The 27,494-nt window shown below is 37.8% G+C and overlaps 2 protein-coding genes across 3 annotated transcripts in view; one reads left to right on the plus strand and one right to left on the minus strand.

Annotated features, from left to right (window-relative positions):
• Positions 1-2,665: 2,665 nt before the first annotated feature.
• Rps17 (ribosomal protein S17) overlaps positions 2,666-27,494 on the minus strand; it is a 203,539-nt gene continuing 178,710 nt past the window's right edge. The window contains exons 1-3 of one of the 2 annotated variants that reach the window (XM_076814182.1): positions 3,579-3,640; positions 3,127-3,278; positions 2,666-2,988 (exon numbers count right to left, since the gene is read on the minus strand). In XM_076814182.1, the coding sequence (XP_076670297.1) occupies positions 2,748-2,988; positions 3,127-3,278; positions 3,579-3,581 (396 nt within the window). In that variant the 5' untranslated portion in view covers positions 3,582-3,640 and the 3' untranslated portion in view covers positions 2,666-2,747. Of the gene's footprint in view, positions 2,989-3,126; positions 3,279-3,578; positions 3,641-27,494 lie in introns of those variants that run through there. The other variant, XM_076814183.1, reaches the window with a different exon arrangement.
• LOC143369799 (furin-like) overlaps positions 5,514-27,494 on the plus strand; it is a 431,604-nt gene continuing 409,623 nt past the window's right edge. The window contains exon 1 of the mRNA XM_076814185.1: positions 5,514-5,980. The gene's annotated coding sequence lies outside the window, so the exon portion shown is untranslated. The remainder of the gene's footprint in view (positions 5,981-27,494) is intronic.

The raw sequence follows: 27,494 nt of genomic DNA on the forward strand, positions 1-27,494 counted from the left end.
ATAAGAACAAATTGATAGTGCATTTGCAACATTTACAACTGCTAGGTCCCAGTGCATTACAAATCATACTAAAACTTGATTGAATACATTAAAATCCTATATGAATAGTTCAAACCTTGTATTTTATTCCATAGGCCATTTGATTACATACATGCAATACACACGTATTATTTACGCATATATGTTTTTTTAAAAAGGTTTACAAATATTGTACTCATAATAAATATGGTGTAAAATTGATACTTACTAATTATGAAACGTTTTACCTCTGCAGCAGGTGTTCTGTGATTTTATCCTATAAGAAAATTTCTGCTCTTGCCCTCAAAGAGATGCGTAGTCCGTCGAAAATGTTTACTTTACTCTGCACATTGTCAGAAATTGATCAATATACAAAGTTTTTAGATAATCCCACAACCAAAATTAAAGAGAATTGAAATCATCAAACCAACTGGTGCTCCGTGTTTTATCCAGTTTGTATGAAACCTGATGTGCAAAGGTTGTCTGGCAATGCAAAGAGTGTGATACAGCACTGTGAAGCATACTACAAACGCTGTCGGTTGTTAAATAAGCATTAAGAAATTATTTCAGATACTTACAAGGGCAGGACGCCAACTAAACCAGCGACTTTTTAATAAAACGGATCTTAAAATGTAGAGCCCGATGAGTATAATCAAATTCTAGAATATTAGCCGCCAAATCTCAACAGTGTTCATAAAAAATGGCTTTAAACATAAAAATTCCCGAGTTGTCGAATCAATAGCGTCGCTTTTGCATAAGCTAGATCATTAAGGGAATAAAAGAGTTTTATTCGAAAATGTTCTAGGATCAATAGTTTAATAAAAATATTAGGTTTCTTGTTGGAATGCATTTCCTTAATTACGCTTAAAGTATTATAAAATAAAGTATTCGAGTATGTTTAAAGCCATTTTTTATATAAACGGTTGAGAGTTGACGGCTAATATTCTAAGATTCGTTTATACTCATCCATCGAGTTCTACATTTGCACACCAATTTTATTGAAAAATTGATGGTTCCGATGGCTTCCTCCCCTCCTTAGTATCAACAGAAACTACGAAGCACGCATTTCTAATATCGAAATGCTGGTAATAATGATAAATCATCCGCTGTCCATTATTGTTGACATCTTCAGTAATATTTGTTTACCTAAGTAGGCATATCTTATATTGTATATTTCTTGAATGTACTCATAACGGTCTGACATGAGTGCAATAGCTTCTATCTCCATCATCACTTATATTTCAATAAATTTTACGGCTAGTACATAAGTTTATAAAGATTTTTTGTTTATATGTTTCAATAAGCACTACAAGCTTTAAAAGTTTGTATTTCTTGTATCGAAACATCCCGCATACAAATATATTTCAGACACTTGAAAGAGTTCAAATGTTACTGTAAGAAAACTTGCTGTGTCCGAAATTTTAAACATTTGTGTACACATTGTTGATCATTGCATTTACTTAGTCTTTAAGATTCCATTTTATCCACAAGTGTATATAAACGAAAGGTTTGAATTAATTACACGTTTGCAAATACAAATCAAAATTCTCTTCACTACTATGAATTCTATACAATACTGTACAGGCAAGATTTTAATTGAAACGTGTAATTATTGTTCTCATACGATGGTTGAGGCTTTTATAATTTGGATTTTTAGTGTTGATAGCATTTAAGACTTCCCAGTGTAAGTTGTCTTTTTAGAAGACTGATTTAATGCTTACAAGGGAACATCCCCAACCCGGAAATTCAAAAATTTCTAAAACTTTGTGAATATGTAGGGGATTTCCTCCTAATTACAACGCAATTTTTGTTTGCTGCCCAAATTCACTCGAAGGGGGTGAAATTAACCCCCGAAAATTCGGCTATTTTCCGATTTTGTGTTATAACTCGCGAACTGTAAGAGATTGAACAAAAGTTTCACAGCAAAAATTACTTATTTTAATTAGATCTATCATTTGGTAAACAAATTATATTACAGTTCGCGAGTTATAACACAAAATCGGAAAATAACCGAATTTTCAGGGGTCAATTACACCCCCTTAGAGTGAATTTGGGGAGCAACCAAAAATTGCGTTGTAATCAGGAGGAAATCCCCTACATATTCACAAACTCTCAGAATTTTTCGAATTTCCGGGTTCGTGATCTTTCTTTGTGAGTTTCTTACAAAATATTTGTATTGATGCTTCAATTTTTGCTTTCGGCAAACAAAGATGTACAATGAGAGAAAATCTTCACTTTTCATGAATTCTAGTTCACAAACTTAAAAGTTGTTTCGGTTTGAACTATAAAATTCAGTTGTATACTAATTGTATCAATTAAATGCGGGAAACGGAGAGTTCTTATAGATAAACATTAACTAATACTATCGATACAAAAGAAATTAAAATATTCTCAATGTTGATGAATACAAATGTAAGTACGGACACTCTAAGTACAGTGCACAGAAATCTATTGGTGACTGATATTAAAATTTCAATTTATATTTTGTGTGCAATTTATGGAAAACAGCATCTGTTAAATTATACTTTTATAGGAAAATAGTTTATATTTGTAAAATGTTTAGAATTATTTTTTCACTTACCTTAAAAAATCCACTGTATATTGGAGAAATATCCTGTAATAGAAAAGCTAATAAAGACGGTAAACGTAAGTTTTTCACAATGTCAGCTTGCAGTTTTATTAAAAAGTGCAACACTGATAATGTTGTTTAATGTAAAGAAAAAAAAATTCTAAGAGCGCCTGCTATATGATGGTAGTTGCGATTGTGTGAGCTGGAGCCCAGGAATATTGTTGAACCCAAGCATCTGTAACATCTCCTTGGTCTCTGGATCAACTTCAATAATGTCATGCTCCAGAGCAGAGACTTCTGGGACATAGTTGTCTCTGCGTTCCCTCTCTTCTTCTTGCAGCTTAATGGAAATGCCGCGCACTTGACTGTGCCTCAACCGCTTCATTAAATGCGTAACAAATCTGTTAACCAACGAACGAAATAAATAAATTAGAGGAATGGTTTGGTAGATCTTGCGTTTTATTTTCCCGATCATAATGGTACGATAAAGATGAGATACTTTCGCAACAAATACACATATATCGCGTATGAATACATACCCAGCGATTTTGTTTCGCAAAGATTTGCTAGGAATAATAGCGATTTCCTCGCATATTCTTTTATTCGTATGGAAGTCCATGGTCAACCGAGTGTAATATTTCTCGATAATGAGCTTCGCGGCCTTTTTGACCGTCTTGGTCCTGACACGACTCTGAAATTATAAATAACTGCATTTTATAATTCAGAATTTCCTACATTAAATTTATTTCTCGTTCGACGTCCACATGTACAAAACGAGAAAAACGTTGGCGGAACACTGATCGCACTTGCACATAACCTCCACTTTATAAACTACATGTACTTGATCATTAGAACGTTTGACCAGTAAATTATTTAACTTTTAAGTTTAACGTCTATGTGAATATATTCTTAAATGATTCATTTCTACAAATAATAATGGATTGCTATGATTTTTCTCGATTATTGAAAGAAATTATCAAAACGTACGCACCATGGTGGCTACTGTACCGGAAAAGACTTAAAACAAAATGGAGGAGTGATACTACAGCCACAGTGTTGCCAACTCAGATTTTTGAAAATCCGTAGAGAAAAGTTCAACATTCCGTAGAATTCCGTAGATCCCCCTTTGAAAAATCCGTTGATCTACGGATTTTCTTCATAAGTGTTAATTATTACATGTATGAAAGAAGCTAATTCCCTTGCTCATGGAAACCGTCCTTTCCCAAATCCTTTCTAGAAATCTTATATTTCGACCCTCCAACCTCAAAAAATTATTGTCACAACAAAAATTCACAAATTACGAAAAAAAGTTCACGTGCAAAAGTTGTGAAATCGACTTTTACTAATTCCACTTCAGTACAACAGCTTTTCCCAAAAATAATGTTTCCCCGAAAGTCGTTTTCGCCAAAGACTTTCGTCCCGACGTAAATTCACGAAAAGGAATTAAAAAAGTTCACATGTAGAGATACTGAAATCAACTTTGCTAATTCCTATTGTACTCGTTCAAAATACAGGGTAGTAGAACTAGAAAATAATAGCTTGAATTCCAGCGATTAAGTGTGATGAAAAGCTCTTGTAGTGAAGTGGAATTTAGCGACCCGCAGTAAATCGGCGGTTTGTATCGGTAAATCAATGGCAACAGATGTCGCTATTAGTCGTTACAAAAAAGTGATTCTTTTGCTGATTATAGGTTGCTAACTCATGAGAAAGGTAAAAAATTCGTAGATTTCAGTTTACAATCCGTAGATCCGTAGATAACGTAAAAAATCCGTAGATCTGCGGAAAAATCCCTAGGGTTGGTAGCACTGTACTACAGCCATTGGGCGAGTTCCACTTACGCCCAAATTGCCCGCGCCTACGACGATAGGAATTTTCTGTTTTTGTAATAAAATGAATATCATAAATTATATGTTCCTGTTTTCAAGTAATAATTTATATTTAAAAACCCGTATTTTCCGATAATACCTTTTTCACAGATATCTCTTCCATATTTCAGGAGATTTTCATAAATTTTTAAACGAGAATCACGGGCGTTGCGGGCGATTTGGGCGTAAGTGGAACTCGCCCATATCAAACTATCAACAGGAACGGTCAAATACGGGACTGCGGTTCGAATTACGACACTAGTGACATCTACAGTTGGTATTACGATAATTCTGAAAAGTTTCATGTATATGCAGAGGGTAGTTTAAAGGATTCGAGAATACAAATGCTTTGGATAGTAAAGTACAAGTCTAACACATAGAGAGAAGTATAACATAGAAGAATACAGCCTTACTAATTTTTATTTGCAAGAATGCTTTGGAATTATCAAAGAAATTCTACTCCGGATAATGTAGAGAGTAATCGGTGGTCGGTACATAAATTCGACCATAACCACAAATAAAATAACGTATCAGTAATATTAAGCGTTAACAGCCTCAATCGACAGTAGCATTTATTAATTTCGAGGACTGATAATATTCTATCCCGCAGAAAATATCGCGTCGCGATCGATTGCAGGAGGTGGCACTAGTGGCATTGATACGGTCCGCGAAGCAGTACAGAACGTCAGTGACTCAAAACATGTCGCACGTTGCGCTGTCGCGCGATGGAACGAGCTTAAACGTGCTTCAGCTTTATCTGCCACAAGTGACATTCGGTACCTTCCAAAGCGCGAATGTTTCTGATCGCGAACGATCGTTTAGTCTGAGCAGAACGTCTGTAAAACGCGAGAAAATCGAGAACGCCAGGTGACAAGACGCAAGTGGCTCGCGATGCTATAGTGGGGGAAAGGCGCACGGTGGCAGCACTGTGCCTCGAACAGAGCACGAAAGAGAGGGAAGGAGAATAACGAGGATGCCGAATAGCAGAGGAACCGAGACAGGAGAACTGGAGTGAGATCGCACGATACAGGGAACCCCGTGCGCGAGAGAGACCGCGATTTCGTTCAACCGCACGCGGTAGACGGTGATTGTCCGAGCGAGTGGGATAGCCGATGCCAAGCGGAAGAAGGACAGCGAGTGGGTAGAAGGAGAGCCGATTCGCGAGGGAGAGGCGACGAGTTTGTTTATCGCCTTGGTGAACGGCGAGAGTAGTCAGTGCGGTGCTACACTCGGTCTGTAGTGGTCGGGAACGATCGGTGATAGCTGGCTTCGTCGCACGTTCGGCCTTGTTCTTTTGACAATTTACACGGAATAGTTGTGCGCGGGTGCTGTCGCGTTTTCCGTCGTGCACATGCCAGCATTCGTTTGATCCCGTCGAAGACCTCGGGCCGATAGAACATGCCGCGAACCACTGTCAAAACATAGTTGTTCTGTGCGTTGTGTGCCAAAGTCGGTGGCATTCGTGTCGTACGCCGCAAAATCCCCGGAATTCCAGCGACGTGGGGGTATCTACAACGATACCGAGCAGGCAAGCATGTTTCCACTTTACTTAAAATAAATGTCACCGTGGCGATCCGTTGAATCCGTACGGTGACTCGTAACCTCCTGTCATTTTTTTACATCGGTCCGTGGCTCCGTTCTGCTCCCGCAACGGGTTGTCCTGCCGATTTCAGTGATTGGCCACACGACTCTTTGGCCTTTGTTTCTCTCAGCTGACATCGTATCCTCGTGCTCCAGCGACTTTCTCCTCGCGAAACTTCTGCCCGTTTCTCGATCGCCTGTCTGCTCCGTACGCGTACTAAATAAACTGCTAAACCGTTTTAACGGTATCGTTCGTCGCGAATTTCTCCCCGACGAGGGGTCGTTGATCTCCATTCTTTCACTTTCATCGAAAATACACGCTGACCACGATACGCACACGAAACGTGCACGCGTTGCTTGCTGCGTAGAGGGAAAAAGATGCCTATGAAAGCAGCGTCTGGTGTTAGCGTTTCGCGTGTGTAATTTAGGCGAGCGAGTGGCCAGCGAAAAGTCATCTGCATAAAGTGAGCACGGATTCGTGGTTATATATATATATATTTGGGAATAAACCGATTGGTTGTTTTTTTAATGAGAGTTCAATGTCGCGTGTGTTACTTATAGTGGTTACTAGTCACGTGATATACCCGAATGAGTTTTTTGTAGTAAGATTTCACATAGGTACGTTTTTTCAGTAGTTTTGTTTCGTTTTAAAACGCCAATGCGTTAAAGATTTCTTTTCGTGTTGAAATTGTCCAAATTCAGCTCCAATCGATTCCTCTGGCGCGAGGTTGAAAATTCAGGCCGGATAAGTATTAATAATAACGCGTGTTAATATTGCAAATTTTTTAATGTGGCGGATCACGTGTGCTCGGTAGATTATAGTGCGAAAAGTTAGTGTGAAAAAAGTGACCGTTAGGTGAGCTGGTGTTTATTTCCGAAATACTCGAGCATATCGGGCACCGACATAGAGGAAAATGCTTAGGTGGGGGATACTGGCGTTGTTTCTTGCATTGCTTTATCGGGTGCACCCGTACCCATGTGAATAGAATCTCAACTGAACTGTCATTTATGGCTGAAAAGAATTGTTGTAATCTAGAATCGTAAATTTAATTGTGTTTTTTGTTAAAAAAATGAGAACTCGCCAGTAGTTTCATTTTCTGTATAATGGAACGTAAGTGGACGCAAACCAATGACACATTTTTTTTAAAGAAAAGTTGTTCTTTAAGAAATCATTTGATCGACCAATATTATGTACATATGTACACATGTGTATAGAAAAATATCTGATTTATCGAATATGCGGAGTTTTGCATTTGTTTCGATTATCGGCTCATTTCAGAGAGAAAAATTGGCGTTCTTTTGCTTGTGGCATTTGATAAATTCTTTTTCCATTCCGCGTTCGTAACTTATCATTCTGTGGTAGGAAGAAGTGGGGATGGTTATCGAAGAAAGGGGTAAACTTTTCCTCTGGGAAACCGTTTTTTTCACCGAAAATTTAGGATATACTTCCGAATGACCCCAGTGGCCGATCGACACGAGGCTTGAGGGGTTGGGTGGGGAGGGGGTGTGGACCCTAAATCTAAAATTGTAGCTTCGGGAATTTATTAGTTTCCGAAATATTAATAAAAAAATAGTGTTACTTTTTTTTACAAATTATTTTTTTGAACTGCATACACGTAGCCCTAACGGGGTTTCATCCTGCGCTCCCCTCAATTTGTCCTACGGACAGCTGGACGCGTTCCCCTTACCCCCGCGTGCTCCTCAGGCGCCTAAATGGCATGCGTATTTAGCTGAAACTCCAAGTCAATTTTCTCGAAAACGAAGCGCGATATTAAAAAATTGTATTCTATATTTTCGCCTTATTTTGGCCTGTAGAATCACCCCCTAGAGTATTGCCTATCAATAAAGTAATAGGTATCTACCCTGTATAATAGGATTCTGGTTAAAATCTACAAACTTACATCGCTTTACGCGCCCCCCGCACTAATATAGCCCCAACCAATACTAATATCCAGAACAAGTTGGAAAGTGGAATGCGTAATGTCGGAATAAGTCAACAGAAATATTAAAAGTTTTTTTATTATTATTTCGTAAACTAATAAATTCCCGAAGAAACAATTTTAGATTTAGGGTCCAAACACCCTCCCCACCCCTCCCGACAAATCTCGTGCCGATCGGCCACTGGGGCCATTCGGAAGTGCAGCCAAAATTTATATGGATCGAAAGCACGTATCAAACAACATTAAAAAATAACAATTTTGAGTTTAGGAATCTATTCAGTAAAAAGTTATTAAGTAAAAGTGACTGTGAAATTTTGACGTATATTCTGACCCCTAATGTGACCAACTATTGTGCTTCAATTCGAAAGGATACTTTTTTTTTAATCAATACTATACAACTAGTGTTCCTTCTCGAGAAATTTTATAATTACTTATGTCTTATTTCTCGAGAAATACTGTAATTTCTCGAGAAACTTAAGTCTAGGAAAAATATTATAAATCTCATTTATTTTCGTAAATGAATGTATTACTAGTTAATCGCGAACGTGTAAATACATCTACAATTTATAATACATCTTATTACTAACATTAGAACCTATATGAATTCCAATAGAAAATCACAGTACAGAAGATTCGATGTTATTAACTGCTGAAGGTGCTCTTAAATTCTTATTTAAAAATTTAGAAAAATTGTACACTGAATTAAGTACTTAATGAGTTTCTTGTGGCTATTAAAGAAGAAATATAGAATTTAATATAAAATATAAAATTTTTGCATGATCCAGAATTTCTTCCAAAAGAGTCAAAAGACGCAGTTCTTCATTTAGCACCCAAAATAGATATTTCTAAAACGTGAAAATATAACAGTAACAGATTTTGTCACAAAAAAAATAGATTCGCTGACGCTACATTAGACGCATTGTGCTATTTAAAAATAAATTTTAAAACCAAAAAGTGACGTTTCACTTTGTACAAGTTTTGTATTAAACAAATAAATTTACCAATTATATTTAATATCTATTTTTTATTTACACAAGATTTGTATAAATTAGACAGGAATAATCATTTAGTTAAAGTTTCCTTGTGTTTTCGATAAATATTATCAACATTATTCCAAAAACATAATTTTTGCAATATTTTTTTCAATTTCTCGAGAATTCTCAAGAAAAGCGATCTCATTTCTGTTTTCTCGAGAAACAAAAAATACGGAGAAATCAGGAAGACTATATACAACGTAGGCCCAAACTCACATCGGTTCGCTACCATGCTTTACGCGCCCCCGCACTAATCTAGCCCCAACCAATACTAAAGGTACATCCACACGACGACACTTTTTGTGTCTAGATCAAGTGTCTTCAGTCTAGCTCTAGCTCAACTCCCGCGTCGATAGGTCGAATTCATTCCGCGGACTGCTCTAGCCAGTTTCGAATGTTCCGACAATTTTTTTGAGTGTCGTGAGTATACACTTTTTGAGTATACACTTGATCTAGACACAAAACTGACGTCGTGTAGACGTACCTTTATACCCCGGACAAATTAGAAAGTGGAAGGCGCACGATATACTTTATCGCTTTGTCATAAGGTAATTGAACATCTTCAAAGAAAGAATCTGCAGTTCCAGCAAACTGACGACATTTGGTTTTCCCTCTTACGCAAATAAAACGTCCAGAACCGTGCTGACCTGTTTCAAATAACTTCATCGGTTTGCGATGAACACCACAATTCTTACTAATTCTCAGCAGCCCTTGCTCCCGCAACCCCATACTAGAGCACTTTCTTCAGACTGTGGTGAAGAACACAAGTTCCACGTTACCATTTTAAATATACGTAATTACTTTATTTCTTTTCTAGCCTGAGTATTTTATGCTGTCGAAATTCCTCAATGTAACCGTTTCGAGAAACAAAGATACTATACAATTTATAAAAATTTTGTCGAAAGACATAGAAAATATGTAAAAATTTTGCAAGTTTTTCGCCTTGTAAATTTTCAACGAATAGATTCCTAAACTCCAAATTGTTATTTTTGCATGTTATTTGATACGTGCTTTCGATCCATATAAATTTCCGGTGAAAAAAAAGGTTTCCCAGAGGTAAAATTCACATGAAGAAAGTATTGTTCTTATTGGGAAAAGTACCTTTAACACATTCCGCAGGGCTGATGTCATAAGACACAAACCGACACTACCTGCTCTACCCTATACCTTCAGAAATGGTATGAACGTGTTAAATGAATGTTTCATAGAAATTAACGTAGTCCTTAATACTAATACAATACTAATTATAAGTAACTTATTACGAAATTTGCGAGTTAGACTAGCTTCATTCAAGCATATGTGTGCAGTTGAACTGCAGCACAGTTTTGAGTGGTTTATAGTAGTGTAGCTGCTAGCTAAAGCACTAAAATCTGCTCCCCAGTTGTTAGCTGCTAATACTTGGATCATTCAATTCCATTGCAAAATAATTCATACGTGCAGGATAAGTATCTTTTAACCAGGGACCTGGAACGAAATGTTTGTTCGTTTCGGTTCAGCTCCGACAATAATAATTTCGTTTCGGTTAATATCGTTCTTGCTGAAAAATATTTCGTTCCCATCAGAACGAAAAACAAATTTTGTCGCGAACCGGTTAAATCATTTTAATAAAAAAAAACTCGTGTAAACTTATTTTAACAATTGTATTGCCTTTGGTACTTATATTAAAAAATATTATACGTTATCTAGTGAGAACTTCACTAACTTAAGAAATTAACAAGCTCTTTATTATATATTGATAAAAAATACACAGCATGCTTTTGCTAAGGACAGTCGAAACGGTTGACTGCCTATTTCGACGGTTACGTTGCGAGTGCCCTCCGAGCGCTCTTTCCCGCTGTCCCCCAATTTCACCCTGGCGCGTCCTTTTCCTCTCGCACAGGGCAATAAACAGCCCACTCGAGTGGCCTTAAACTCTCCTGCAGACTAGGGTAGGTTTTGTGCCTACAGTTATAGTTGTGTATTATAGAATATTATATATTATGTCTTACGAAAAAAATTTAGAGTTTTGATGCTTTTGGTTGCAACCTGTGCCCACGAGGGCAGGACTCCCAACGCCTCTCAGGGAAGGTCGCGATCCGGACGAGCGCTTTTTGAACGAGACCGGGCTCAAATTATGGGGGCCGATGGGCATTAAAAAAGTGCAAAGCATTAGGGGTATCTCGCTAGCCGCTTTTATAAAAAATGGCTCTAAACATATACAGGTTACTAGATATAAGAAAACAATCACCGCAGTTCAGACCCCTTTTTTTACCGACACGAAACATAGTGAAAATAAGGGGCGCGCTCAATTTAAAAATTTTAACTCGAAGTGTACAGAACGTTATTAGTCGGGAATTTTTATTTCGGTTATATCGTTTTCACCCCTGCAACAGGGTTAAGAATTTCGTTTCGTTTCTGTTCTGGAAAAATATTTCGTTCTTCTTTTCGTTTATCGTTTTCGCTTCTGTTCCGTTCCGGGTCCCTGCAGTTTTAACCAATGTTTTATTTCGAGGAAGACAGATTTGAAAATTGTGTTGAACACGCTGCGCTACAACGAGACTTATTGTTCTAGAAACCACTATTTTTCTCTGTGTCTCTTTCTATCAATGCTTCGACAATGCTTATAAACATTAACTACTACTACCATTATTGTTATTCGTCTTTATTATTTGAAATATACAGAGAAAAATAATACATAAAAACTAGCGAAATAAAGGGCGAGGCTGTAGTAGAATACTGTTAGGAACCTACCCGTAACTAAATAACTAACATTAAACTAAAACTAAAACTAGGGAAGAAAATAGAAACAGAGAGAATCTAAACATTATTCTGACGCATAGTGCAAAAATATATTTCGTCGAGGTTTACATTTAAAATCAGGAAACGAATTTAGCCCTCGAATACACTGTCAAAACAGCCATTTTGGTGTGTAAGATTTAATAGCCGTTTCTTATAGATTTTTGCGCGCTTTGCCGTTTGTCGCCATCACCCTCAGTTTTTGAGAAATTCGATTTTGAAAAAAAAACTGCAAATTTTCAACTTTGAACATCTTTTGTGTTGAAACAATAATAGTTATTCGGTTGCATGGTCTGTGAAATTATTCTATGAACCCTCGCGAACACAACGATATAAGTTATTATTGAATTATAAGCATTTAAATATGTTTAAACAACGATTAAAGGGAAAAGGACACTCTAAATGCAATTTTTGCAGATTGGAAAGATTGGAAAATTAAATGTTATTAAGCTGAATTTTAAAAAATATAGTGTCGTAAAGCTCGTCACGACACACATTTTTTCTATTTACCGTTTGTTTATCCAATCATTACTATTCGAGCAAAAAATTATAAACAAAAAATTTTTCATCGTCCAAAATCATTATTTCTTTAAACATAAATAGCGATAACTTGTGTAAATATTAACGGATGGATATGAAACTTAAAACATAACTTCAGAAAACTCTAGGAAAGCCGTAAAATGCATGCACAAAACCCTTATGTTAACAAATGTAATAATATTTAATTAAAAAGTAGTACTGGACATAACCCATGTTTTTCAACGTTCGCCGTTAAAAAGTATCGAGGCAATTTTGAGGTACATATAACTTGCAGCGACAAAGTTTTTCCTTAGTATACAAGGAAGATTTTCACCAATTTTCACACTGATTAATAAATAATTGTAGAAGATATGACGATATATATAAATCGCGCGCCAGCAACAGTCAGCGGCCACGTATAATGCGCTGCTTGGCAGGCTTAGCACTCACGTTGACTACATAAAACTATGTTCTACATAAAACCTAAGCTAAAAACCAGTGTATTTTGACCAGCAACACATATGTAACAGCAGTGACCAAAGTGTTAAGGGGGTAGATTACCCTCAGCAGCCCAAAATCAGGCCCTTCTTCAAACGCATATTCTGAAGTAATAAATGAATATAGATATAAATTTTCTTTTAATTTTTAAGCGTGATTTTGTTGAATTTAATGCGCAAAAAGAAAATTTTAAATATATTCATAGGAAAAAAAGTTATAAATATAAATGTGCGAGTGTGTACGTCATGCACCGTTTGATGGTGAACACGATTCCGGGCAGGTGAATTACCTAAAACACAAAGTAAAAGCATTTTTATAATCTGTAAGACAGTCTCCATCTTGTGCAGGAAGCAAAATTTTGATAAACAAATTGATACAATTTTTATATTGATGGTTTCTGAATTTATCCTTTCTTTTTGTAGGAAAAATATTTATCTTTTTTTTTAAAGAATTTATATTGAAAATGTGCTCCCAATATATAGAGGGGAACAGTTTCCTGCAGCTCTCTGTAAATTTTCATTCAAATCGTTCGAGCGGTTTTCGAGATTTTATGTTCCCCGTTTTGGAAAACTTAGTTTCTGGAAAATCGCGTTTAGTACATTTTTTATTGTAATTCCTTCAATTTTGGGAATTTCGGGGCTCGGTTGCGCTTAAAATACGTAGAAAAGCAGCTAGCAGAATATGCAAACATCTTAAAAACCAATTTTCGAAAATTTCGAGGGTAACCTACCCCCTTAACCCTTAACTGGTATCTTGGAGTCGCTCATGACCCCAGGCACGCAAAGTTCGCTGCAAAATTTTTGGTTGTCTAAGCTTGTAAACTGTTTTTCTAATTAATTTTATAATAACAGTTTAACTTTCTAGGTTTCTATTATTTTACACATTACCTAAGAACAAAATATTCATAGAGGTTGATTCAGGGCCGACTTTACAAATGTCTGTGTCCTTTTTTATTTGGGGTCTGCCACGACCCCAGTATACCAGCCACGTTTGCCAAAAACAGTATACCAGTTAAGGGTTAATATGCGAATGAAGGACATCAATGCGGTGTTGAAAGTAGTAGAAAAATGCACTGCTTTGCAAGAAAATTCCACCTAACTCCTTTTGATTTTTATATAGTTATGCGATCACGTTAAAGGTGTAGTGTATACAAAATATCTTCACTTAAAATACCTACTTACGGTTGAAACAGAAAATTACTGAAACGCTTGAAGAAGTCATACGCTGCTATTAACTCATCGGGGGTTATTAGTAGAATTCATGCGTCCTTCTTCGGCGGGCACAACTACAGTCACTCTGATACAATCACTGCTAAAATAGACCTTGGTCGATTTAATAATTTGCATGTTCAGCCATCAGTGTCTAACTTACGATTAGTCGATTGAGATATTTCATTGCTCTTTCACATTGTTGGTTACGTAAGTTTCCAATGTTATATTAATTAAAAGCATATTCAACAGCTGTATTAGTCACTAGCTTACACGAATAGTGAAAAAAATGTTGTTGACCTGAAGGCATGTGAACACCTTACAATTAACGTGCTAAGCGTTTCTTGGCTTAAGGAATATGCATATCGTAAACGGTATCATGTTTACATAGCTACCAAACGACTTTACAAACATGAGGATTAACGAAACTGTGAGAAACAGTTGAAGACTATTTATTTCTCTAGCTGAAAATTTATTGACAATATTTTACGTAATAAATAAGGTAATAATATTAAATGGATATTTAATAATAGATCTTATTGCGAATTAGTTTTTACAGTTTTAGTAATACAGAGGTGTCCGTTCGCAGTAGATTGTAGCTTTTTTAAACGTCAGTAAATCCACGTTTCTTATCGTTTCTTTTCTTTCTATCGTTTTTCCTTGTTTTCTTCTTAGTACCTTTACTCGTGCTTCGGGAAGTTTTGAAGAAGTTTTTTATTGAAAATCTGTACACTTACTTCAAGACACGCTAGTTTACCGACGTTTGAAGACCCTTTTGTTCCTTTTTATAAATTTCATTACGCAATTAAGTTTATAATTTTATAGCTATAGTTCGTTTGCATAAATCACGAGATATGTGGAAGTAGATATGGTGAAATGACTTTTGGAAGAGGGTCGAGTGTAAACACAGCAAAGGGGTCGTCCTTAAATTACCTAAGGTTTTTTTTGGGGGGGGGTCGCGAATTTTTCTTACGGGGGGGGGGGGAGGCAGGTAGCGTCTTACGTAATATTTTTTAATCTAACTTTCAATAAATACAGTAGTTTTAGTTTAAATTTCCCGAAACCGAGTTAAATGAATTATATAAACCTTTAAAAGAATTTCAATAATTGAAAAAATGAAGTGTAAAAAAATATTACGTAAGAAGGACGTTGCAATATCATCAAATCTTACGAATTCTCATACTGCGAGAAGGAGGGGGTAATAAATCGCTAAAATTACCCTTACGAAATTTAACCCTCGTCAGGCGGCATAATTTTACAATGTTAACTGGCGGAAGAGGCTCAATTGTACCCCTACATATTTTACATGAATATTCTCACTGTCGGTATAATTTGTACGATAAATGGATAACATTTAGTCTCAATGAAAATCAAAAAAGAAATTCCTAAATTTTCTTTTATAATGTAAATTATCTATTTTGTTTTACTTTTTTGTAATAAAATACCATTATCATTAGAAATAAATCGTATTATTTTTTTCTTCCATTATCTTCATACAGAATGTACGAGGGCGCAATTGTGTCTATGCCGCTGTTATGGATGCAACCCTCGACTCGACCCCCTATCTCGGAAGGGGGCAGATATATTTTTCTGAAATTTCGTCTATATAATCTAGACCAAAAATTTAGAGATGTCACGAAACATCAGCCCTCCACGGCTTCTCGAAAAAAAGTTATCGTAATTTAAAAACGCAGAAGTTACAATTGTACCAATGCCACCTGACGAGGGTTAAATTACGTAAGGGTAATTTTGGCGATTTCTTATCCCTTCCCTCGCCCAGTATAAGAAGCCCTAAGATTTGATATTGCAACCGCCTTCTTACGTAACATTTTTTTACACTTAATTTTTAATAAATAAGTCTGATAAATAGTCTTATATATGCAATACTTTACGATGTAAGTAAATAGCACGCGAATAAATATCGTTTAAATGTTTAACATCTTTATAAGGGCACTCGGACATGGAGATCGAAATTGACATCTCTAAAGTCTGAATTATTTTTAGAATATAACAACGTATGAATTTTGTATGTTCGCAACTTTTAGATGATCGATGATTTATGTGTCGAGGAAAGTGAGTGATATTCAGATTATCGTGCCTCCCCAATTAAAGTGAGCAACTATTGTTATCTGTTGGAATATGTACAACGATAGACTGTTCCTAGAGTTAGACTGTCAGGGACTTTAAGGACCCGGTAACTTATGAGTTTCCTTTCTTTCGCTACAGGAGACCCAAAAGAGGGGAAAACGGTCTTCTCGACCCCTGCGCTTCTCAGTCCGAGAAAACCCTCTGAACGGATAACTTGTATCGCGCTAAAGACAGTATTCTTTCTATTACTTTTAGTTTAAGTTTTATACAGTTCTTATTATTATACTGACGTTCGACTGTGTGACTTTTATTTTCTTGAATAAATAAACATTATATTCTAACATTATTGTCACCTTCTCATTAGTTTTAGGTGCATAGGACTTGTAAGCGCTGCGTCCTGTATGTTGGCGGTTAGTATAGTTGCACATGTCATTAGTATAGTTGTCATCAAACCGTCCAAACGCGTGTTTGCTTGATATTGTCGTCATCAGTGTCTTCCTCCGTTAATACTAATATTGCTGGTAATTGAGTTCAGTACGCGAGACAGGTGTTCGTGGTGCACGCGATGGTACAATGGGCTCTACAGGCTTCGCCAAAAGATGCGACGTGATTGTGCGTAACCCTATTCAATGGATAATATATTCCTGTAGCTACGTGACTACGATGTTCATTCAGAAAACCTTTTAGAACTACGCGCGTAAACATAATTAAACAACGGGATTTACTAGTAGGTGTTGATATTTAGTAGATAATTTATAATTTGTCATATTTTTTAATGCAGTGCTTTTTAGATATTATATAATCAGAATACCAGTGTTTTAGTCCTATTTGTATATTCATACGAAACACGCCCGTTATATTTGTATTTAAGCAAAGATCAAGATACATATGCTAACAGAAAGGCAAGCAAAATTACTACAAGAAAAAAAATCGTTAGAAATTATGGGAAGTTGGTCTTTGTGTTATTAAAACTGTGAACAGAATCTAATCTATAGCAGCATTTATTATAGAATATTCAGTAAGTGTTTACCGTCACTTAGTAAGTAATAGGTAACGTGCTGAACTCTCGAGATATGTATTTGATATTCTATAGCACGGGTCATCGTACAAGAGACTACGGGTTAAAAAACTGAATATCTTGGAAATGATTAACTAAGTTTGCGCTTTTCCGTTTACTGGAATAATTGTTGTTTTTTTAAACAAGCTTTATGGACCAGTTAAATTTGCACCATAGTTATGGAGTCTATAATTATTATTAATTTTTTTAAAAATAATTTTAGTAATTTTCGTATTTTTCTATAATTTCAAATGAAGTTCCAACTAAGTAAATAATGTATTACACAATATTTAAGGTAGTGGTTAATTTTAAATCTGAAATTGTACTGTTTTTCCACTAGTAGTTTTTAAAATTAAAACATTGAAAAAATTGGCACACCCTACTATGCAGTGAAACTTAATAAAACATGTCGATGGCTTACTGTACACATACTGTATGTCCACTTTTAGCGTTTTCAAGAAAAACAGATTTAAATATACAAGGGTTTTTTTTGTAATAATTAATGAAATATACAGTTTCACAAAAAGTGGACTTACAATATTTGTGTGCAATCAGCGACCGATGCGTTCGTTTTTACATATCGTAAATACGAAATTGTAAGCAAGAGATTTGTACACCCAAGTTAAATTAAAAGAATGAAATTCCTACATTTGATATAAATATAATACAATTAGGTAAACTTCTGGCGGAACGTACCTACGATATATAGAACTGAAGTATGGTCGTGAAATCTAACGGGTGTTTCAAAAGTTACGTAGGTGGAGTTATCTCACACATAGGCTCCATCACTCCCCGGTTTACCCTATTAAACCTATGCGTTAAATTGATTGACGGACACTAATGGACTATAGGAATGCTCCACATGGCTCTGAATTATGTAGATCCCACGATCAGTCCTTTTCTTCCGTTTGTCACAATCACCCTCAGTTTTTGAGAAACTCGACTTTGAAAAAAAAACTGCAAATTTTCAACTTTGAACATCTTTTGTCAAATTATTCTATGAACCCTCCCGAATACAACGATATAAGTAATTAGTGCATTATGAACATTTAAATATGTTCAAACAACGATCAAATGGGAAAGAACACCCAAAATGCACCCATTTTTGCAGATATCTTTCAATTTATTTCCAAAACTAAGGGTCTAGGAGAAAATCTGACTGCTCCACGCGATGCAGCAGACAATTTCCCTTCGGAAACCACGAACAGAAGTGGTAAGTCACGTTTTGTTTTCAATACAGAAGCGAAATAGTTTGGCAAAACGTGCGGCACCGACAGTGGTAGTCACGCGCGTTAAGCGATTGGGTTCCGCTGAGCGGCAGTGGATCACGCGCCGCCGTTGACTACCACTGTCGACGCCGCACGTTTTGCCAAACTATTTCGTTTCTGCATTGAAAACAAAATGTGACTTATCAGTTCTGTTGATGCTTTCCGAAGGGAAATTGTCTGCTGCATCGCGTGGCGCAGTCAGATTTTCTCCTAGACCCTTAGTTTTGGAAATAAATTTAAAAATATCTGCAAAAATCGGTGCATTTCGGTGCAAATCAGTGGATTCAGGAAGGTTCACAGAATAATTTGACGGAACAAGCAACCGAATAACTATTACTGTCTCGACGCAAACGATGCTCAAAATTGAAAATTGCAGTTTTTTTCAAAGTCGAATTTCTCAAAAACTGATTGCGATGGCGACAAACCGTTCGCGGATTCGTTTTCAGCACATGAAAACCCATAAGAAATGTCTATTGAACGTTACAAGTACGAAAGGAGTCCAATTTTGTTTAACTGTGTTATAAGAGCAAAAATTGTCGTAGTATTCCAGGAATTAAATATGCACAATATTCTGCACAGAGGGCACAATAATTTAGTTTACACAGCACAGCTGGGGCATTATGTGCTGGAGTTTAAATAATTACTTTAGTAACTGTCTTATCCTTCTTCGTGAAATCACCCCACCCAAATACAGTGTGTGACAAACCCCGACACACAGAGACTCACAATTGCACACACATCTTACAGATATTTAAAGTTATTTTTCTCGGTAACGGAAGGTCACACAAAAACATGTATTGTACTCTAACTTTTTGCATAAGGGATCGTCCTCTTCTTGGTTACGTTATGATTATTGGGACACCCTGTATAGTTTTTAGCAGAGAATGGTTTGTAACCTAACATTCATGATCTAGCATTGTAATTACGAGCATTTTTACATTAACAGCGTTACAGTTACAATTATCGCTGTGATCCCATTAGTTGGCAATTTTCATATCGGCCTTGTGCTTGGTAGGTGTTTTTGTTGAGATACGTCTTATCGAGGCAATTTTTTTCTGATGGACGTTCGCTAAATTACTCGAAGTCGCCCCGTAATTAGAACAGAAATATCGTGCAGCCGTTTCTCGTGGCTTTCGTTTCACACGACAAACTTGCACGTTCCCAGCGCAATTACATTCGACTTGCGCTTTAATCGGTCACTGCATGCCCATGTTTCTATGTTCGGATATAAATTTTTCCAATTTGTAGATTCCTGAAATTTCTTTCTCCTCACGTGACTTTTCACGCGAACTTCTTGAAAGTCTGTTCGTGTCCGGTTATAGGCCAGAACACGCAACTGTTATAAGTGTTATCTTATAACAATTTTATGACGAATACAAATGACTCTGTGCTTGAGATTGATATCCTGCAAGCTAAGTATGATTCTGTCCGATATCACCAACGCCAGGCATAATTCTAGTGCTTGTTATTAATTCGATTGCTTGGTGGAATATTATCGATTTTTAATAGCTTGAAATTGTACTCTTTATAATTACCTATGTACATATTATTATATACGGGGATATAATAGGTATTCTTTTGTGAAAGACTGTTTGCATTGTATTTGCCCGGAACTTTATAATACAGGATTTCGTTAAATAATCCATCGAAAGTAGGGCGGAGCGATACTATATAGGCGAAAATTTAAATTTGAATTTTTAGTTGACCTGGGTGCGGGATAGTTGCCCTTTGATTAACCAAACACAACTGTAAAAAAAATTTGGAAAAATATTCATGTCTGCAGGTTCCTTTTTCTCCTAAAAATGATTATATAATCATACTATATTGGCGAAAATTTAAATTTAAATTTTCAGTTTGGCCTTCGTGCGGGATAGTTGACTTTTGATTAACCAAACACAACTGTAAAATTTTTTTGGAAAAATATTCATGTCTGCAGGTTCCCTTTTCTCCTAAAAATGATTATATAATCATATTATATTGGCGAAAATTTAAATTTAAATTTTCAGTTGGCCTGGATGCGGGATAGTTGACTTTTGATTAACCAAGCACAACTGTAAAAATTTTTTGGAAAAATATTCATGTCTGCAGGTTCCTTTTTCTCCTAAAAATGATTATATAATCATACTATATAGGCGAAAATTTAAATTTGAATTTTCAGTTTGGCCTTCGTGCGGGATAGTTGACTTTTGATTAACCAAACACAACTGTAAAAAAATTTGGAAAAATATTCAAAAATATTCGGTATCATTAAAATGATTATATAATTATTTAGGAGAAAATGAACCTGCAGACATGAATATTTTTCCAAAATTCTTTTACAGTTGTGTTTGGTTAATCAAAAGACAACTATCCCGCACCCAGGCCAACTGAAAATTCAAATTTAAATTTTCCGCTCCGCCCCAATCGAAAGTTTGAAATACATTTATTTCGTGCATTTTGAATGATCTCGTGAGCACAGTGCTCACGGAGTAATGCTCGAGTTTTAACTTTATACTGTTTTAAGGAAATAATGTCAAGGAATAAGTCTGCGTCTGTCATATAGCTCGAAGTATTCTTATTGAACGGTAACAAAGTTCTAGTTTGTACAAATTAAAGTAACTAACGTGCATGTGCTGTGCATGCACCAGGTGCAGAGACGTTGCACCCTTCCACAATTTGGGAAAATACCAGGGTCACGATCGTTATCTGCATTAACTTGTGTTTTTGTGGATTTACGATACGTTAATTGCTATCGAGGAACAGTCAGAAAATTCCAATCCTTGATATCCTAATTAGATGTTAGTATTAGGGGTGTTCGATTCCGATTCGATTCTTCAGAAAATGGATTCTTTTGGTTAAAAGATCGATCTTTTGAATCGATTATTTGGTATCCGATTTTCCCCAGAATCGATTCTTTGATGTAAGAATCGGCAATCGATTTTTTGCCGTCTGGGGGAATTAATTGCCAGTAGTGAAAGGACCGATCAAACTGCTTTTTGCGTAGGTTTTCCTGGTCTTATACGTTTCCCGCCATTTATACACGATTCCCGCCAAATTTATACAGGATTCGCGCCAAATTTATAAACGATTCTTATATTCTGGATGATTCTGGACAGTTCTGGATTTTTGTTTACTATTCTTCCTTCTTCCTTCTTCCTTCCTTGTGTCTTTTCCAAAGCCGGAAATATTTTAACTGATCACAGACATAGTTTATCACCAGAACATTTACAGCAATTATTGTTTTTAAATTCCTTATCAATGAAAGAATGGCAATTACACGATGAGTAAAATATTTAAAATGGATAGCAAAGTATTTCTTCTATTCAATACAATGCCTTTCAAAAACTATCCGAAATTGTTCCTTGTGAAAGTATTTTTTATATCAATTCTTTCAAAATTATTCCAATCCGACTTCTATGTATATGTACTAATTTTGGAAAAAAAGTTTTATGTCGATTCTTTTCATCTCGATTCGTCCAGAATCGATTCTTTGGTTCAGATTTTTTAGAAGGATCGATTCTTATAATTCGATTTTGAATCGATTCTTATAATTCGATTTTGAATCGATTCTTATAATTCGATTTTGAATCGATTCTTATAATTCGATTTTGAATCGATTCTTATAATTCGATTTTGAATCTATTCTTATAATTCGATTTTGAATCGATTCAAGAATCGATTCTTTGAGGTGAATCGAACACCCCTAGTTAGTATTCTGGTTGTAGACGCGCAAACCATGCAGAAAAGATGTATAGAAATCATAATGTTAATAATAACAAAAAGATCACAACCACCTAATCCAGACCACAACCCAGTTTCTCTATTCCAGTCTGCATTGGTTTGCAATGTACACGCAGTGTCTGCACATAAAGTCACAATTTGACATGTTTTAAAGGAATTTAAGCAATTCTTAAAGTCGTTTTATAAATCGTTGCATAGAAAACCAGGACTATGCATTTAACAATGGAGAAAACACAGCTTAACTTTTGAGAATTTAATCAGAGGTATATTAAACTGTATACATTAAAATATATTAAATGGCGAACATGAAAAGTTTTCCAAAGGAATATGTGACTGTTTTAAATGTTACTACTAATTTTAATTTATTTAAATCTCACTGTTCAATTGAAGTAGAATTTTAACCGTATGGTAATCATTCTTTTCTGCATCATGGAAAAATTTTATTCAATAAGTAATTTCTTTCTCTGTAACTACTATTTCCCTCTATTTTCATGTATTATTTTACTACCTATCCTGTTACGGAATATTCTATGCTTTTAGCTCTGATGGTCATTTGCGAGTTCCGAATTATTCCGTGTTTTCAGTTTAGGCAGATATATTCAAATTAGACTCGTATTTGTATATTCTGTGGTGCGCCATTCTACGAAAGTACATGCCTACTTCGTTCCGTAGCACATACAGTAGAATTTCCAGTAAATATTAAGTCACCTATCAATAATATTTGAAGCATGTAATATACATAATTGTGAAGTTGAAAGCTGCCAGTAGATTGTCCATCTATAAAGTCAACAGAATTGATTCACAAATTTGCGCCCTATGAATTGTCGAAAATATGAAATTACGAGGCGGCTGTTAGTCGCGCGAAGCTAAACAGAAGAGTAGGAAATATTTTGTGGGACTAGGTAACTTCGGAAGGCCGAATCAAACTAAACAATAATTATTCACTCTTATATTTGGTGTAAGAATTATATATAAACTTTATTTTATGATATGCAAGACGCAATATATATATACGTGCTGATTAAACTCAGAGCGATAAAAGAAGTAAGAAGAAGGTAGCGGATGTATATAAAAAGGAAATAGACGGTGGCGCCTTGTTCTAACGCGTGCATCTTGAAATATAAATCCCACATATGAAATATAAATCTGAACAAATTTCATATTTCATACATTACGCCGGTGCACACCGGCAAACTGTTGCCGCAATTGCAGTTCCTTGAGCGAATCCAGTTAACTCAAAGCTGCGCGCGGAACTTGATCGGCCTTTCGCTCGATTCGCGGTAACTATCGACAATGCGGCTAGTATCGACTTCTCCTTTTGCTTGGGACTCGTGACTGCAGGCTCAACTTCCGCGAATACACAGTCGCCCGGATAGTTCGCGATGGAAATTAGATCGTCAACCGTCCCTGCGACATTTCTCTCGAGTTGCATTCGTGTTCGAGTACAGTTCCATCAAATTTTGTCGATGCGACCGTAATTCGTGTCCGATACGAGTTACGTGTTTACTCGCGCGTCGCGGTTATAGTTGTTGTTGGTTTTTAAAGTGACGGATGCGAGGCTTCCTCCTCTCGCATTGCTTGTAATTACACACTGCGTTTCCTCGTATGTTAACACCCAAGTGGACTTATTGAAGTCCTTTCGAGGTCACCATCGGATAATCAGGCAAGATCGCCTCTCATTAGAAAACATTCTGATAATGAGAGCAAAACAATTTAAATGGTTACAGATTTGTAGAGCAGTAAAAAATACATAGCTGCATATTTTCCTGTGCTTGCTATTGGACGGTTTCAAAAGGTGAAACGCGCTTTCAGTGCTCGTCAACTGATAGTCTTTCTGTTATTAATCTGAATATTCCAGCACTAGACACGTGTATGAGCTGTCGATTCGTGCTTATTAATGGGACTAGGCAGTCGAAAAATCGATTTTTTTAATGGCAATTTCCGAAAGTACTATCTTTTCTCAATAAAATGCCGCTTGGTTTATAGTAAAATTCGCAAAATTGTAGATTTGACAGCTAAAAACGTCAGACGGCAACATATAGCGTCGCCTTTGCCCAGAAACTTTAAATGCGTTTTTCTCGAATATTTTTTTCTCTTCATTTTTTTCGTGATTGCGAGTGAATTGAGGTTCAGATCGACTTGGAAAAAATTACAGGATGTGTAGAACATGTGTCATTTCGGCGCAAACCTCTGATATGATCTGTAAAAATTCGAGATGTTCATAAAAAAAATTAAGAAGTCACCGGATTTTGGTAGCGCACCATCATTGTTTGTGTGCTACCGAAATCCGATGACTTCTTAATTTTTTTTATGAAAGTCTCGAATTTTTACAGATCATATCAGAGGTTTGCGCCGAAATGACACATGTTCTACACATCCTGTAATTTTTTCCAAGTCGATCTGAACCTCAATTCGTTCACAATCACGAAATAAATGAAGAGAAAAAAATATTTGAGGAAATTGCCGCTTGACATTTTTAGCTGTCAAATCTACAATTTTGCGAATTTTACTATAAATCAAGCGGCATTTTATTGAGAAAAGATAGTACTTTCGGAAAATGCAATAAAAAATCGATTTTTCAACTGCCTAGTCCCCTTAAGGTGGAATCAGATGGCGCGTGGATCGGCGAGCTTGGCACGAGACTCGCCGAGCCCACGCGCCGTGAGAATGCTCATGGCTCGTCGACCCGCGAGCCTGGACGAGCCTGGGCAGAGTTAGGAGCGATGGAGCCGCAGTGAATGGAGGGGGAAACACCTACAGGAGTGGTGGTTATGTGTGCATGAAGGTCCTGTAGGTGTTTCCCCCTCCGTCACTGAGGCCCCATCGCTCCTAACTCTGAGCCTGGGCGAGCCGAGCCGTCTCGCCGAGTCCCGCGCCGTGAGAACGCTCATGGATCGCCAACACGTGAGCCTGGGCGAGCAAAAGGCACTGAGGCTCCGGATTGGCGAGCCTCTACGAGCCGAGCCGCGCCGTGAGAACGCTCATGGATCGCCGATTCGCGAGCTTGGACGCATAGACATGTATAGACGGAGCGTAAGCTGCGGGGAGTGACAAGATTCGCGGTAAGAGGAGCGATACGAGTAAATCGGGTAACGCAGTGGGTAGGGTAAAGGACCCAATTACTGACACCTAACCAATTACTGTCACCTTAAGCTATTTCACTTAAAATAACGAACAAATAAACGTTGTAAAGTCATACACAAAAAGAATTATGTAATTCAACCTATAATCTATACTATAGTATATAGAATATAGAATATAGAATATAGAATAATCTATATAAATACTATAGTTTATTTATTCGTTATTTTAAGTAAAATAGCTAAAGGTGACAGTAATTGGTTAGGTGTCAGTAATTGGGTCCTTTACCCTATATACATGCCGAATGCATGCGAAGCTAACCGACGTGCCGGTATCTGAACCTCTGCCTTTTCCCCTCCAAGCCTACCTTCCCCTCGCCAGTAGTCACAGCTTCTCCGTCTATATGCGTATATGCCTGGATGAGCCTGGGTGAGCCAAGCTGCACCGTGAGAACGCTCATGGATAGCCGATCCGGGAGCCTGGGTGAGCTGAGCCGGCTCGCCGATCCACGTGCCATCTGATTTCACCTTTCTATAAAGGGTAGATGCACCATTTGTGGCCACTTTAAAGCTGAAATCTGATGGCACGTGGATCGGCGAGCTTGGCACGAGACTCACCGAGCCTATGCGCCGTCAGAACGCTCACGGCTCGCCGACTCGTGAACTTGGGCGACTCGAGCTTCTCGCTGAGTCCCGCGCCGTGAGAATGCTCATGGCTCGTCGACCCGCGAGCCTGGACGAGCCTGGGCAGAGTTAGGAGCGATGGAGCCGCAGTGAATGGAGGGGGAAACACCTACAGGAGTGGTGGTTATGTGTGCATGAAAGTCCTGTAGGCGTTTCCCCCTCCGTCACTGAGGCCCCATCGCTCCTAACTCTGAGCCTGGGCGAGCCGAGCCGTCTCGCCGAGTCCCGCGCCGTGAGAACGCTCATGGATCGCCAACACGTGAGCCTGGGCGAGCAAAAGGCACTGAGGCTCCGGCTTGGCGAGCCTCCACGAACCGAGCCGCGCCGTGAGAACGCTCATGGATCGCCGATTCGCGAGCTTGGACGCATAGACATGTGTAGACGGAGCGTAAGCTGCGGGGAGTGACAAGATTCGCGGTAAGAGGAGCGATACGAGTAAATCGGGTAACGCAGTGGGTAGGGTAAAGGACCCAATTACTGACACCTAACCAATTACTGTCACCATAAGCTATTTCACTTAAAATAACGAACAAATAAATGTTGTAAAGTCACACACAAAAAGAATTATGTAATTCAACCTATAATCTATACTATAGAATAATCTATATAAATACTGTAGTTTATTTATTCGTTATTTTAAGTAACATAGCTAAAGGTGACAGTAATTGGTTAGGTGTCAGTAATTGGGTCCTTTACCCTATACATGCCGAATGCATCCGAAGCTAGCCGACGTACCAGTATCTGAACCTCTGCCTTTTCCCCTCCAAGCCTACCTTCCCCTCGCCAACAGTCACAGCTTCTGCTCCGTCTATATGCGTATATGCCTGGATGAGCCTGGGTGAGCCGAGCCGCACCGTGAGAACGCTCATGGATAGCCGATCCGCGAGCCTGGGTGAGCTGAGCCGGCTCGCCGATCCACGTGCCATCTGATTTCACCTTTCTATAAAGGGTAGATGCACCATTTGTGGCCACTTTAAAGCTGAAATCTGATGGCACGTGGATCGGCGAGCTTGGCACGAGACTCACCGAGCCTATGCGCCGTCAGAACGCTCACGGCTCGCCGACTCGTGAACTTGGGCGACTCGAGCTTCTCGCTGAGTCCCGCGCCGTGAGAATGCTCATGGCTCGTCGACCCGCGAGCCTGGACGAGCCTGGGCAGAGTTAGGAGCGATGGAGCCGCAGTGAATGGAGGGGGAAACACCTACAGGAGTGGTGGTTATGTGTGCATGAAGGTCCTGTAGGCGTTTCCCCCTCCGTCACTGAGGCCCCATCGCTCCTAACTCTGAGCCTGGGCGAGCCGAGCCGTCTCGCCGAGTCCCGCGCCGTGAGAACGCTCATGGATCGCCAACACGTGAGCCTGGGCGAGCAAAAGGCACTGAGGCTCCGGCTTGGCGAGCCTCCACGAACCGAGCCGCGCCGTGAGAACGCTCATGGATCGCCGATTCGCGAGCTTGGACGCATAGACATGTGTAGACGGAGCGTAAGCTGCGGGGAGTGACAAGATTCGCGGTAAGAGGAGCGATACGAGTAAATCGGGTAACGCAGTGGGTAGGGTAAAGGACCCAATTACTGACACCTAACCAATTACTG

This window comes from Andrena cerasifolii, chromosome 6, assembly GCF_050908995.1.
Source record: "Andrena cerasifolii isolate SP2316 chromosome 6, iyAndCera1_principal, whole genome shotgun sequence".
NCBI lineage: Eukaryota > Metazoa > Arthropoda > Insecta > Hymenoptera > Andrenidae > Andrena > Andrena cerasifolii.